Source organism: Haliotis cracherodii, unplaced genomic scaffold (genome assembly GCF_022045235.1).
Source record: "Haliotis cracherodii isolate W230 unplaced genomic scaffold, xgHalCrac1.p SCAF_14, whole genome shotgun sequence".
NCBI lineage: Eukaryota > Metazoa > Mollusca > Gastropoda > Lepetellida > Haliotidae > Haliotis > Haliotis cracherodii.
The window spans coordinates 11,299,667-11,315,947 of record NW_027266269.1 but is presented as its reverse complement, the minus strand read 5'-3'; the positions used below and the strand labels follow the sequence as shown (position 1 = coordinate 11,315,947).

Sequence of the window (16,281 nt, the reverse complement as noted above, 5' to 3'; positions counted from 1 at the left end):
ATGTTTCTAGGTTTGTCAGCACCATACCCGTGCTCGTGGGTTTCACCGAAGTGGTAAACGTCTGAGACCTGCATCACTTGGGGCTTTCCTCCCACATTAAGCTGACACGCCGTGATATAACTGGAATACTGTTAAAAGCGGCGTTAAACCCAACTCACTCACTTAGAATTTTATAAGGGCTACAGGTGGCCCAGGCGCCACAATTGGCTGTGCAGAGTTGTGTCCATCAACCCTTAGAGTGCGAAATACTGTTGATAGTGGCGAAACCAAACCTCATCCACCCAACATATTCCAAATATTCTTCTAAAAAGGTTAATGACGACCCGAATAATATCTTTCATATTATTGCAGTTAATCTGTCATGACATAATAATTGTAGTTTTATCAAAGAATCGGATAGTCCTTAATTATCTTTTAGTAGTATATTATCTCAGTCTGTGCGCGTCGGCTAATAAGCAACCCATGTTTACAAGACGACTGTGCTTTTATGTTATGTCCGCGGGATATGTCAAGCCAAGGTCGTCTATGGCGAAAGGAGCACGGCAAAGGGTCGATCGAGGTAAATAAATGTACGTAAACTCATTGTACCACAAAAATGACTGATTTTGTTGGTTGGTTCGTTGTTTTACACCGCACTCACCAATATTCCAACAATATGACGGCGGTCTGTAAATAATCGAGTCTGGACCAGACAATCCAGTGATTGATATCATGAGCATCGATCCACCCAATTGGGATACGATGACATGCATCAACGAAGTCAGCGAGTCTGACCCCCCGATCACGTTAGTCGTCTCTTACGACAAGCATAGTTGCCTTTTACGGCAAGCATAGGTTGCTGAAGACCTTTTCTATCCCGGATCTTCACGGGTCTAGAATGAATGACGATGGGCGTGACGCCAGGTGTTATCGATTCGAAGTGTTTTGTCATCTGATTTTGGTGTACACGATCCACTAAACAAAGAAATTGGACGAAAATAGATTCTTGTAATCAAACGGTTTATTATAACGGCACATATGATCATGGTTTGTTGAACAACAAACCATTCACCGCCGTTGGCGATACAAGTTTCCTTCCGAACTCATCACCCAAGAGATGTTACAATGTACTTTAAAAGTGAATTGCATAACGACAAGGGCCGTTGGTTATTTCCAAACAAAACCGAGAAGCTGTTTCTTTGGCCTGATAAGACATCACGTACTTGTGCTCCGTAGTGGCTAAAGATTTATCCGAAATCTGAAAATAGTAAGATGTATTTACTTTGGATAATGAGTGGAGTGAGTTGGGTTTAACGCCACTTTTAACAGTATTCCAGTTATATCGAGGCGTGTCAGCTTAATGTGGGAGGAAAGCCCGAAGTGATGCAGGTCTTCGACGTTTACCACTTCGGTGAAACCCACGAGCACGGGTATGGTGCTGACAAACCTAGAAACATAATTGGGGCGAACCGGGATTCGAACCCACAATCATAGGTTTCTGTCGTGCCCAAGGGACGCAACTCTGCACCGCGATTCGCGCCGCCTAAGACGACTGGGCCACCCGTGCCCCCGAAAATAGTAAGATATATTTACTTTAGATAATGAAAGATTACAATAAACTGTGGACAGTTATGTGTACATATACTCCTCAAAAGAAGTTAAAGAACACCCGGTTCTTTAAAAAGAACATAGTTAATCTGTCTCCCGTGAAGATCCAGGGTAGAATAGGTCTTCAGCAATCCATGCTTGCCGTAAAAAGCGACTATGCTTGTCTTAAGAGGCGACTAACGGGATTGGGTGGTCAGGCTCGCTGACTTGGTTGATGCATGTCATCGATCCAAATTGCGTGGATCGATGCTCAGGATGTCAATCACTGGATTGTCTGGTCCAGACTCGATTATGTACAGACCGCCGTCACATAGCTGAAATATTGCTGAGTGCGGCGTTAAACAACAAACAAAGTTAAACTGTCATGGCATGAATCGGGTGTTTCTTTACTTGTTAGTATATATAGCAACCAGTACGTGGCTCATATCATGGCGTGTGATGTGGAGGCCCGAATTGATCGGGGTTTTCCAGATCGCCATTCCGTTACGACGGGCATAGGATACGGGGCAATCTACGGCGGGGAATCCCTACCACGCCGTGTCTTGGCGTTCCCGGCAGTAATATTGCTGGGATAATTCCAAAAGCGGTGTAAAACTACATTCAGACATTCTCTAGAAACTGGTCCCGTGAAGATTCCGGGGTAGAATAGGTCCAACCAACCAACCAACTCTAGATACTGTCACACTGAACTGATTACCCTCATAACCCTCGTTCTGAATCACGTTTTTAACCCCCCCCCCCCCCCCCCCCCCCACACACACACACACACACACACACACATTTCCTTCATCCCATGTTTATTTTTTGTTTCACGCTTCACTATTCCATCAGTATTCCAGCTATAACACAGCGGTCTGTAAATAACAATCCAGTGATTGATATTATGAGCAACGCTATCCGCAGTATGATGATAAGCTCGTGTAACCACTCGATCGATTGTGTTGTCTCTTACTACAAACAGGGGGCACGGGTCTAAGGCGCCGTGATTCGCTGTGCAGAGTTGCGTCCCTTGGGCACGCCAGAAACCAATGATTGTGGGTTCGAATCCCAGTTCGCCCCAGTTATGTTTCTCGGTTTGTCAGCACCATACCCGTGCTCGTGGGTTTCACCGAAGTGGTAAACGTCTGAGACCTGCTTAACTTCGGGCTTTCCTCCCACATTAAGCTGACACGCCGCGATATAACTGGAATACTGTTAAAAGCGGCGTAAAACCCAACTCACTCACACACACTCACTTACTACAAACATTACCATATCAGCACATTCACCCCTTACCTTGTTGTCTTCGGTTTAGGTGTAGTTAGTGATACAGTGCTGATTGTTGACGATCTCCCGCCGACCTGTCGACCGACCGTCCCTTCCTCCTCGCCACCCAGGGGTTTCGCATGTTTTGAAAATACCGCATCAGAGCCTGGAAGCGAGAGGTGTACCCTCGGGACGACCCGGTGGGGGTAGGGGTGGGGCGTATCGTCAAGGAGGGGCGCCTCGTTGTGGGGCGTTGTGTAACTGGTCGGCGTGTGTTTTCTTCACAGTTACCTACAAAAGTACGTCGCTTGAAGGAAACAGAGATACGTCACTCTGTAGAAAGGGAATTCAGCTGTGATGAAATTTGGTCACGTGCTACTTTAGTGAATGAATTGTATCCAATCCCAATATGAGTAAGACAACAAACAGCAGCATAATTTTAGTGGCTGTATTAACGGAAGCCGCACTCTCCTACCCAGAGATCCATGCAGACAGAATATCACCACTGCCACAGGCCAGCGCCATGTAACGATTCGTCACACCTTATACAACCAATTCAATATCCCAGCTATATGATGGCGGTCTGTAAATAATCGAGTCTGAACCAGACAATCCAGTGATGGGCACCATGAGCATCGCAATTGAGACACGATGCCATGCATCAACCTGACCACCCGATCCCGTTAGTCGCCTCTTAGGACAAGCATATTCGCTTCTCACGGCAAGCATGGGTTGCCGTTTAAAGACCTTTTCTCACCCGGTAACAACAAGTACCATCTTTTAATGTTTTTGGTATGGCTCAGCCGGGAGTCAAACCCCGGACCTTCCGCTCTCCGGGCGAACGCTCTACCCACGACACCACTGGTGCTGTCCTCACTTAAGTGAAACACGAACACGTGTGTTGTGCTGACAAACCAAGATACCCACGATCATAGGTTTCTGGTGCTCCTAAGGGACGCAACTGTGCACAACGAATTGCAGCGCCTGAGAGACAGGGTGCCGTTGGACAAATCACACTATGATAAGGTACGTGAGTCACCCTCTGCGCTTTGGAGGGGGCACGGGTGGCCCAGTCGTCTAAGGCGCCGCGATTCGCTGTGCAGACCCGTGCTCGTGGGTTTCACCGAAGTGGTAAACGTCTGAGACCTGCATCACTTCGGGCTTTGCTCCCACATTAAGCTGACACGCCTTGATATAACTGGAATACTGTTAAAAGCGGCGTTAAACCCAACTCACTCACTCACTCTGCGCTTTCATCAGTTAGTGCAACGGCACCCTGGGTCACCCTTGCTCCCTTATCACCCCCCCCCCCCCCACCACCACCACCACCACCGCACACCCCCACCCCGCACCCCCACCCCCCGATTTTTCAGGGTGCCCCATCTGCAGTACGTACCCGAATGGTAGAGGCTGATGCCTGGCAAGCCCCTGTACATCTGTGTTCGCTTGGCCTGACAGAACACGCAGTCGTTCGGGTATGTCCGGGAGTCGGATCCACATACGGGGAAGTAGCTCCGGGGACAGGGGTGGTAGGGGTCATATTTAATGTCGACGTCACATCCGTCCCTGTCTACTGACGTCACAACCCCCAGCAGGGCAGCAAACACTGAAAGCAGAATGTCCACATTACGTCACTGCCGACGGAACTGTAAATGCTTCAGATTTCTAAATTTGTATGACATTGTTTAATCTTTGATTCTGTAAAAGAAAAACGCCTAATTGTTCCTTTTCATGAACTGACTGGTCCATTCATTCAATCGGCCATTCATTCACTGGTCCATTCATTCAATCTTCCTTCATTAACTGGTTCATTCATTCACTCGTCCATTCACTCGCCCCTTCATTCAATCTTCCTTCATTCACTCGCCCATTCATTCACTGATCCATTCATTCACTGGTCCATTCATTCAATCTTCCTTCATTAACTGGTCCATCTAATCACTCGCCCATTCATTCACTCGCCAATTCATTCACTCGCCCCTTAATTCAATCTTCCTTCATTCACTCGCCCATTCATTCAGTGGTCCATTCATTCACTGGTCCATTCACCCACAGAACATTTCTATTCTTTGGAATTTTCTATTGAGACCAGATATTTTTTCATTTACAGCTGCAATACCAGATTTTGTGGCAGACAATTTCTTATTTTTCCAACAATATGAAGCATAAAAAAATTTTCACGAATTTTCGGGAACAATTCTTTTCTGCCAATACAACCCCAGGCCCCTAAACGTGGAGTGTAGGAGGAGATACGGTAACAGCAGCTATGACAAAGACACTCCCTTGTGCTGCTTATCTCCTCGATCTGCCTGACGGTACACGGCGATTACTAAGCTGCAATTAGCACCAAACAATACACGCTTCACCAAAGGCCGGGAGGAAATACATCTGAATGTCAGAGCAATTGACAATTGTTCATTTGTATTTTCAAACAGAGAACGGGCGTTTTTCCGCATGGCTATATCAGATGTAATTAAAACAATCATTGTCACTCCGTGCCACACACTCTCTGGGGCAAACGTTCTTTAAAGAAGTCATCGACCGATATCCAAAGGCCGGAAGACTTAAAGTAGCATGTGACCAAATTACATCACCGCTGAATTCCCTTTCTACAGTTTGATGTGTCTAACGCTAAATATAGCACGATAATGTGAACTTCGTTCTGGGATTAGTCTTGTTTGTTTGTTGCTTAAAGCCGCACTCACCAATAATCCAGCTATATGACGGCGGTCTGTGAATGATCGAGCCTGGACCAGACAATTCACGCAATTTGGATACGATGACATGCATCAACCAAGTCAGCGAGTCTGACCACGGCTCTGTGTGAGGTGAGGTCAGATACATATGGCGACCTCTGTGTGTGTGTGTGTGTGTGTGTGCACACGGCAGTGCGGCGGCTCACACACTAACACACACACACACACACACACGCACACACACACATGCATGTCGCTATATAATCTTGAACGCGACGTTAAACGTTTTATCTAACCTTATCAAATGAACTTACTTTTCGTATTACTTCACAAACATGAAATGCGAAGACACATATCAAATCAAAGATGGGGTAACTTGACACCATTTGTGCACAGGTGTTCACTGAAAGCACGTGCAAATCGTGCGTGTAAAAAGACTCCGTGACAGGTGACTGAAATAGTTATTTCCTTTCACGACTTACACGAGATTGTAATATACGAAAGCTGTAATGCACCGAAATTAACGCGCCGAATAATCACATGTATACATGTTTTCACGAGGCTCATGTTATTGAAAGACGAAGACTGATTGACTCTTTCTCTGCGCAAATATGTTTCAGATATATTTCAGAATATATCGTTTAACAACTAATTTATTTATTTCCAAATTAATGTCACATAACAACAATATCATAATTGTATATTTTTGCTTGTTTGTTTGTTGTTTAACGCCGCACTCAGCAATATCCCAGCTATATGACAGCGGTCTGTAAATAATTGAGTCTGGACCAGACAATCCAGTGATTGATATCATGAGCATTGATCCACGTAATTGGGATACGATGACATGCATCAGCGAGCCCGACCACCCGATCCCGTTAGTCGCCTTTTACGACAAGCATGGGTTGCTAAAGACCTATTCTATCCCGGATCTTCACGGGTCTCATAATTGTAACAGCTGAAATAAAATATTCATGATACTGACTGGAGCACTCAATTTTGTTTCGAGATTAAACATGTTTTTCAGCTTCAGCAAAGGCCTGAAGCTCAATTATTTTTTTTCAAGAACTTTCTGAGACAAATTACTTTTTTCGATAAATACCCCGGGGGACGGGGGACACACGATGGGGTGTGGGGTGGGTGTGGGTGGGTGGTGTGTGTGTGGGGGGGCTTCACACCCGGTTTGTCCAGTGGGGGTGAACTTTAGATATAGAAACTGCTGGAGGAATGCAGTGTAACGATTAAGTTATATTCATCTTATACATTAATATGAATAGAGTGGTTCAAAAGTCGGGTGATACGGGTGTGTAGGGTGCAGTGCGCTGAAGTTCACGCCCGCTCTAGATCGGCGTTTGCTTGAGAATCGAACCAGGCCTTCACCGTGACGAGTCAACGCTTTATCCACTTGGCTACACTACCCCCCCCCCCCCCCCCCCCCCCCCCCCCCTTATATTTCGAGAAATAATGAAGGCACCTAATTCTAAAAAGAAATTCAATTATCAAACAAACGTGTTTTTTTACGACAAAGACTTGACTTGTCTACAAGTTTCCGTGTTGACTGGCTTGTCTGTCGCGTCTGTCAATATCTTCAAACACGCAAATGTCAGCGTGGATTGTCACGCTACCCAGAATGTCATGTCACTAGAACCCAACTCAACATGGGTTTAACGCCGCTTTTAACAGTATTCCAGTTATATCAGGGCGTGTCAGCTTAATGTGGGAGGAAAACTCGAAGTGATGCAGGTCTGAGACGTTTACCACTTCGGTGAAACCAACGAGCACGGGTATGGTGTTGACAAACCTAGAAACATAACTGGGGCCAACCGGGATTCGAACCCACAATCATTAGTTTCTGACGTGCCCAAGGGACGCAACTCTGCACAGCGTCTTAGACGACTGGGCCACCCGTGCCCCCGACCCCCAAACGAAATGTATCCTACACTTTTATTTTGTCCTACCTGTAATTGCCCACACTAGCAGTTTCCAAATATATTATAATTCTATAAGTAATTATTTTATTATTTCAATATAAGCGTAACCATATGGTAAATTGAGATTATTTTCTCTTCCATGGTGGCATTAAAATTGGAAAAAGTCTTACTTCTGCGTCAGCCATTGTTGGCAAAATACTTTAACTTTATAATCATGAACTTGATGATCTCGTACGTCTTGTGTATTATTTAACAAGTACATTGAAAATTGAACTGAGGAAAGGTAAGAATTTGGAAAGATTTTCGACAGCAAGCAATTAATTTTAGAAATATGCGCTTGGCAATGAGAGGATCTCAGAAAACACTAGCACTATTCAAGGTATAATATATATGTTGAGTAATAAACATATATCGACTCTGGACCAGGCAAACCAGTTATTGACTTAAGGCGTAACGTCTGACGCCGTCGGGGTCCGATTGCCCCGCAATCAACGAGTGAGTGAGTTGGGTTTAACGCCTCTTTTAACAGTATTCCAGTGATATTGCGCCGTGTGGGATAATGTGGAAGGAAAGCCCAAGCGATGCAGGTCTCAGACGTTTACACTTCGGTGACAACCACGCGCACGAGTATGCTGCTGACAAACCTAGAAACATAATCGGGGCGAACCGTGTTTCGAACCCACAATCAAAGGTTTCTTACGTGCCCAAGGGACGCAACTCGCGGCGCCTTAGACGTCTGGGCCACCCTTGCCCCCCGCAATCAACCAAGTCACCGAGCCTGACCTTCCGATGCACTTAGTGACCTCATCCGACAAGCATGGATGATGACAAGTATTACAATTGTTTTTCTTCTTGAATGTGTCTTCTATGTAAAGATAATACTACAAAAGTAATACACAATGTATTTAACTCATAACGTCGCTCCGTGAAGATCCGGGGTAGAATAGGTCTTCATCAACCCATACTTGTCGTAAGAGGCGACTGTGCTTGTCGTAAGAGGCGACAAACGGGATCGGGTGGTCAGACTCGCTGACTTGGTTGATGCATGTCATCGATCCCAGTTGCGTGGATCACTGCTCAGGGCATCAATCACTGGATTGTCTGGTCCAGACTCAATTATTTACAGATCGCCGTCATATAGCTGGAATACTGCTGAGTGCGGCGTTAAACAAACAAACTTATAAGGTCATGAATAATATTTGATACCCTTGCCCGTACAAACGTCTTGCAAGAGTACGACCGAACCTTACTGGGTAACAAATAGTCCAAAACCATCAAACAAAAAACATGTCACCTAATTATGGTGACCTAAGTTAGGGGATGTTGAAGTCACCAGGAAGCTGACGAGTACACCGAATCCACGTAAGTGTGATTGATGCGAGAATGCGAGGTCAATTGCGAGTACGGACTGGTTGACTGCTGAATTTGACATAGTGTCAAGAAGGTCATTTCATTGACCTTTCCCATAACGCACCTGCGCATAACCCAAAACTAACAACCATAATTGTTGACAGTCAGAAGAGCATGTTCTCCTTTCGCGGCGTGAAAGGTCATTGGTTTTGAATTTCACTATGAACACATCTCTTGACCCGTGATGGTACGTGGTTGTTTAACATCGCATTCAGCAACATTCGTGACCAACTCGTGTTATTCCGGGACAAGCCGAATAGCGACTCGTGCCCCTCTCACGGCCATTTTTGCGACCTGGCTCCGTCTTAGCGCAAACGAGCATACCTAAAACATTTGTCAACTCGTTGCGTAATGGTTCACACATCTTTCCCCATATATTTTATATATTTAAGATACAATTTAAAGCACATCGGGACATGCAGAATTATACAGTATGATTGAACACATTTAACTGTGTCTTGGGTATATTTTTAGATGCAAGAGATATGTAAAATCAAAAATTATTTCTGAGGGATTCTTTGACGAAGAACATGAAATCATACGCGCATTCTGATTGGTTTGTCGTATTTTCGCACATAACATTCATCGATAGGGGGACGAGTCTTCTTGCAGGTTACGGAAAGGGGCGAGTGGTGACGAATGATTCAGCAATTGTCCATCTATATGACTGCGGCCTGAAATGGTGGCGTCCGGACCAGGTAAACCGGTGATTGATATATGAGGAGCATGCCGTCATCAAGTTAAACAAATGAATTTCAAACATTCTTAAGAGAGGTACAACTTGGCTTCAGGAACCCTGTCTACATGGAGTGAGTGAATATGGTTTTACGCCGCTTTTAGCAATGTTCCAGCAATATCACGGCGGGGGACACCAGAAAAATGGGCTTCACACATTGTACCCATGTTGGGAATTGAACCCGGGCCTTCAGCGTGACGAGCGAACGCTTTAACCATTAGGCTACCCGACCGCCCCCTACAAGAAATAAGTATATGTCTATGTCTATGTGGGGTGGTGAGGTGGTCTGGTGGTTAGGGACCGACCATTTGACGTTCTGGGTGGGGGTGGGGTAGGGCGTGGGGGTGTTGATGGTATCAAGATAAGATAGTTTTCTGCTACAGCTACACAACCTAAATAATTTTGTATTTATAACTAAATTATAAGCCTGAATTTTTTAAAGAAAACACCTCGCAACATTGTAATTTTTTTGTGGGACAATTCGGTTTTTCGATAAAATCCCAGCAACACGACGGTCTGTAAATAATCGAGTCTGGACCAGACAATCCAGTGATTGACATCATGAGCATCGATCCACGCAATTGGAGCACGATAACATGTATCAACTAAGTCAGCGAGCTTGACTACCCGATCTCCGTTAGATGCCGACAAGCATAGGTTGCTGAAGACCAATTCTAACCGGTATAATTCTATAAATAGAACATTGGGGAAATTTTGGTTTATCATAAAATAGGTAGGTTTCTAGGTATCTCCAAAATTAATCAAAACTTGTAAAATGCCTCAGCTATGTCAAAGCTAGAACTTAGATCTGATTTTATTGAGATTGACATTAGACTATTCTTTTGATAATGATAGCAAATATTCCAGTACTTTCTCCAGACTCCCGATGGATAATTCTGACTCGATCGCCGAATGACAAGGACGGCGCCATGTTTGTTTATAAACAGTGAAAGTAGTCCAGACTTGACCTTTGATATTTGCATCTCTATCTGCATATGACCCCAACGGATATCGTTGGCTTTTTCCTGCCGAGAAACCTAACCATTATATGATAATGGTGTATATTACTCTCTAAAGCTTGAGACTTTCAAAGTTAATTCCCCTAAACAGACTGTTCGTAATTCATTGAAGGCCGTAGGTTATTCTAAGAATATATATATATATATATATATGCGCCAATAGAACAATTGACCCCCCATAACATTCCTCTCAGATTAAATCTCTTAAATTATAGAACATTTACTATCTCAATTTTTATAAACATTTTAAAAATATCTGAATAAATACCATGTTGTATTATGGGATAATTTTATGCTAATTGTTGTAATCATGTGATTTTGTTGGTGTTCTTTGTGAGGACAACTTATTCGGTGATCGGGGATTAATAGTTTGTGATGAATTACGTAACGTAAACATATGTGTCACAATTATTTTTGAATAATAATCAAAATACTCACCAGGAGGTAGAGAAAATGTTTTTGTGGAATTTAACCTGCAGACATAGACCATGTATTTTACAAAGAAATAGATAATGGGCTAGTTAACGTTGTCATATGCGTTGTTTAATTGTTATGTATGTATTCTGTGTTGTCCTGTTGTCATATTTTTTTAAACAATTTTCACTTTTGACATTTCCCTTTTCTCTGTTTGTAAAGCAAAAAAAAATGTAATTTAGTCGAAACACTAATTGCCGTATTTAACATCAAACAATAAAACAATCAATTAAAACAATATAATGGTGGAGTCGTGGAGGGAGACTGCCAACAGTTCCCGTATAACTTGTTATATCACTTGGTTGAAATATCGAGTTAATTTTTTCAAATGAAAAAAATATTACATCTCCACAAACATAACAACAACAAAATTAATAAAAAAATACAAAAAAATATTCTGTCACACTGAAAAGTTCATAAGTACGAGCGAACACCTTAAAATTATCAAAAAGCCCTTGTTTTAAACTACACCCATGAACATATCGCCAAAACACGTTGCTTCTTCACCAATTCTAAAGGATAATTGTGTTAATGGCTGCTATAAATGTTGAAGAATTCGTATTGGTCTCTCCCATTTGTCTATTTCAAGTAATAAAAAAGACAGTGAATGCATTAAAACACAGATATACACTGAAACTGACACCAGAATTGGTTATTTGTATTTACACAATCATTTTTCATTTTAAAGCCAAGTTCATTCCGTAATTTATATGCTTCTATTGTTCGTTCAATCGTTTCTGAAATTTTACAAAGGAGTTAACTTTGACCAAAGGCTGAACTCACTGTCAATGTTACCAGTACAAGTGACCACAAAACGAACAAATCAAGAATACTTAAAACGAACGTGGATTGAAATTTAAAAAGGCCAATTTCGTTTTATTCTGGTTCCCAGAGATCCAATTATTTTTCAATGGTTAATCAGCGCTTTTACGCATAACATCATTGAAACTACGTAGAAATAATCTAATTGCAACTCTGAGAACATAGGTTTAAAGTATACAGATACTCAGATGTTGACAAAGTTCGTATTGACAAACTGCCTGTTTTCACTGCTAGCATCATTATACGAGATTGTGTGTGTATATATCAGCCGTAATGAACACCTACTGTCAACTGTCAACACCGCGATATTGACACAGGTCGCCGTTCAAGGTCAAGGAGAGTGTAGCTACTTTCGTTTTCCATAAAAAATATAAGCATCTACCTCCCTCCTCACTTTTCAGAAGAAAGTGCCTGAGAAATATTTGTTTTGCATGCAGTTTTAGCTAGAAAGCGTAACGTCAAATATTTGACGAACTATAGAGAACTTCAAATGAAGCGTTTAACATTTCACCATGAATTAGCTTAACACATTGATTGTAAGCTGGTATTCTTGCGACGAGACAAAACAAAAATACAATTAGTTGAAATTAAACGTATTTTTACAGTAATTTATCCAACAAAGATGTATATTAACAATAAATATATAAGAAAAAGAATTTATGAATGTCAATTTCTTTATTTTGAGGAACACAACGTTTCGGAGTATACTCACTCCTTCACATAATGAACGGGTAAGTATATTCTCCGAAACGTTGTGTTCCTCATAATAAAAAAGTTGACATCCATAAATTCTGTTCCTTGTGTGTATCACTTCTAAACGCCTTTGAAAGACTTAAAAATATGTACCTAAAATAAGTGCACTTTTGGAATCAAAGCATGACATTGATGGAAAAAAATTGTAAAATACTACTCGAAACAAGTTAAGGAACCAACAGTTAGAAAGCTCGAATAGCTCTTCAGCAACCCATGCTTGCCGTAAAAGGCGACTATGCTTGTCGTAAGAGGCGACTAACGGGATCGGGTGGTCAGGCTCGCTGACTTGGTTGATGCATGTCATCGTATCCCAATTGCGTGAATCGATGCTCATGATGTCAACCAGTGGATTGTCTGGTCCAGACTCGATTATTTACAGACCGCCGTCATATAGCTGGATCATAGTATTGCGGCTTGACGCGGCTGAAAGCCGAAGTGATGCAGGTCTTACACGATGCCGCCCACTAAAGTGCCGACAAACCTATAAACATATTTTCAGGGCGAATCGGGGATTCGAACCCACGATCCTAGGTTTCACAAAAGTGAGAGTTTGATTATACGCTGATTTTAGCAATATTCCAGCAATATCACGACATGGGACACCAGAAATGGGCTTCACACATTGTACCCGTGTTGGGAATAGAACCCGGGTCTTCGGCGCGATGAGTGAACGCTTTAACCACTAGGCTACCCAACAGCACCTCTGCGTACCAAATCGCGGTGCCTTAGACAACTGGGGCTGGTCTTAAATTATCGTCCAGTTTCTGAGATGCAACAATTAAGTGAAATATTAATTAATTATAGTAATGCTTAAAGGTTGGGGCACGGGTGGCCCAGTCGTCTAAGGCGCCGCTATTCACTGTGCAGAGTTGCGTCCTTTGGGTACGCCGGAGACTAATATCCCGGTTCGCCCCGATTATGTTTCTAGGATTGTCGGCACCATACCCGTGATCGTGGGTTTCACCGAAGTGGTAAATGTCTGAGACCTGCATCACTTCGGGCTTTCCTCCCACATTAAGCTGACACGCCGTGATATGAGTTGGATACTGTTAAAAGCGGAGTTAAACCCAACTCACTCACTCACTTAAGAGTCAATCACAAATACACAACCTGGCAAAAGAAAATATACACATGAAAACTGGATTTGACCCCAAAAAATTACAAACGTTATCAAAACGTTACAGGAGTGACGTTTAGTGCGTTTAGCAATATTCCAGCAATATCACGACATGGGACACCAGAAAAGGGCTTCACATGTTGTACGAACCCGGGTCTTCGGCGTGACGAGAGAACACTTTAACCACTTGGCTACCCAAGCGCCTTACTGGGCTCAGAAACAGAGCCGGCACAATGCAAACTTAAGGTTCCAAACACAAGGAGTGAGTGAGTATGGTTTTACCACGCTTTTTTAGCAATATTCCAGCAATATCACAGCGGGGGATACCAGAAATGGGCTTCACACATTGTACCCGTGTTGGGAATCGAACCCGGGTCTTCGGAATGACGAGCGAACGCTTTAACCACTAGGCTACCTGACCGCCCCTCGCGCATTTACCCATGTGTGGAATCGAACCCGGGTCTTTGGAGTGACGAGTGAACGCTTTAACCACTAGGCTACCCCACCATCCCATATTACGAGTGAGTGAGTCGACTTGGCACAGATAGACCAGCATATGGTAGCGGGGGACACGAGCGAGGGATTCCACGCTTTGGGAGAATCAAACCCGTATCTTCAGTGTAGCAAACGAACACTTTAGCCACTAGGCTAACCCACTTTCAAATACCACTGTAGTTTGTTTCATGACTGAATTTATGGTAAGGATACACACAACTTAACTGTATTTAAAGACGTCCAAATCACAACGTGGACAGTGGTCAATCTACATTGTAATCCCGGCAACCCGAGAGGCGACTCTGTATATAATTTCAATGGATTTCTATGAATTTATATGCCCCGTAAAGATCCGTATTAGAATATACCTCAGCAACCCATGCTCGCCGTAAGAGACGACTAACGGGATCAGGTGGTCAGGCTCGCTGACTTGGTTGATGCATGTCATCGTATCCCAATTGCATGGATCGATGCACGTGATTTCAATCACTGGATTGTTTGGTCCAGATTATTTACAGACCGTATACAGCTGGAATACCAATTGTTAAGTGCGGCGTAAAACAACAAACAAACAAACAAACCAAATGTGATAAAATTACCTGTAAAAAATTATCACAGCTTGATACAGTTTGCTCAATTAAAAAAATAATTTGCAAAACGTAAAGTGATAAAATTTACCTGCAGTAAGTATCACCATTTGTCGCGGGCTGTTCATGGTCAAAATGCGACCAGCTGTCCGTGCGAACGTCGCGCTAACACTTGCTACCCAAAACGTTGTTCATCTGTTTAAAACGTGTACGCGACCCTCCCCCCCCCCCCCCCCCCCCTGGATTTGTAAAGGGGCGGTAGAATCAACATTCACGGCCATAAACCGCCTACAGTAGCAAGCGGTGGGATCACGTAAGTAAATAGGTAACGCAGCATCTGGGAATGATTTGAGCGACGAGTTTGGGGGATTTAAAAACACGACTTGTCTGTTGGTCTCGTTTGTGTGTACCACTGATTTCCTAATTGGCATGATTTGGTGGTTTGATGACACGGCAAATATGTTATATGGGTTGGTGTCGTTACATGTGTGTGTGAACGTGGACGTTGGGAATGACGCAGATAGCGGCATCGTCGATATTTGAGGTGATTTCGGTCGGCGCTTCGTGGCTGGGCATGGTGACTTTGTGCTAATCAGAGAGGTGGTGACCTGAATACTAAACTGCTCCCGACCCGACACCATTGACCACTTCCGGGTCTAAATAGCGGTACATAGTGAGTGTAGTCTGGTTTAAACAAATGTATGCATAGTGAGCTAATGTTGTTTTATGCCACCTTTAGCAATCCGAGAGGGAGTCACGTGAATACTAAACTGGTTCCGCCCCGACGTCATTGACCACTTCCGGGTTTACTTTGAGTTGGTGAATCTCAAGTGAAAATATTGAGTGAGTAAATGTTGTTTTATGCCACAGCAATATCGCCTGTTGATAAGTCGAGACCCGTGAAGATCCGGGGTAGAATAGGTCTTCAAAAACCCTACTTGTCGTAAAAGGCGACTGTGCTTGTCGTAAGAGGCGACTAACGGGAACGGGTGGTCAGGCTCGCTGACTTGGTTGATGCATGTCATCGAATCCCAGTTGGGTGGATCGATGCTCATGATGTCAAACACTGGATTGTCTGGTCCAGACTCGATTATTGACAGACCGCCGTCAAATAGCTGAAATATTGCTGAGTGCGGCGTTAAACAACAAACAAACAAACAAACATTAGTCGATCCCCTCGATGAAGCGCCTGTCGCAGGAGCTGACAAAATTGGATGGTCAGGTTCGGGGAATTGGTTGCTTGCGTGTCATCGTACCCCGACCACGATGGGCGTTGCTCATAATATCAATCACAGGTTTGTTTGGCCTAGATTCGATATTTTACAGGCCATTATACGGATGTAATTGGAATATTGCTTAACAACAAACATCAAACAAATATGATATTTGTCGGCTCTCACAAGCATGAG

The 16,281-nt window shown here is 43.4% G+C and overlaps 1 protein-coding gene across 1 annotated transcript; it reads right to left on the bottom strand.

Moving 5' to 3' along the window:
* Nucleotides 1-2,868: 2,868 nt before the first annotated feature.
* On the bottom strand, nt 2,869-15,056 carry LOC139460547 (uncharacterized). The gene is made up of 3 exons (XM_071242014.1): nt 14,964-15,056; nt 4,229-4,438; nt 2,869-3,123 (listed from the first exon to the last, which is right to left on the bottom strand). Exons 1-3 carry the CDS (start codon nt 14,998-15,000, stop codon nt 2,888-2,890), a joined length of 483 nt encoding a protein of 160 aa, XP_071098115.1. The 5' UTR covers nt 15,001-15,056; the 3' UTR covers nt 2,869-2,887.
* Between the last annotated feature and the right edge of the window lie 1,225 nt (nt 15,057-16,281).

Coding starts and splice junctions, on each gene's coding strand:
- LOC139460547 (XM_071242014.1), bottom strand. CDS start 15,000: ATGAACAGCCCGCGACAAATGGTGATACTTACTGCAG. Junction 4,439..14,963: donor AATGGTGATACTTACTGCAG/GTAAATTTTATC, acceptor TTCTGCTTTCAG/TGTTTGCTGCCCTGCTGGGG. Junction 3,124..4,228: donor CATCAGCCTCTACCATTCGG/GTACGTACTGCA, acceptor GTACTTTTGTAG/GTAACTGTGAAGAAAACACA.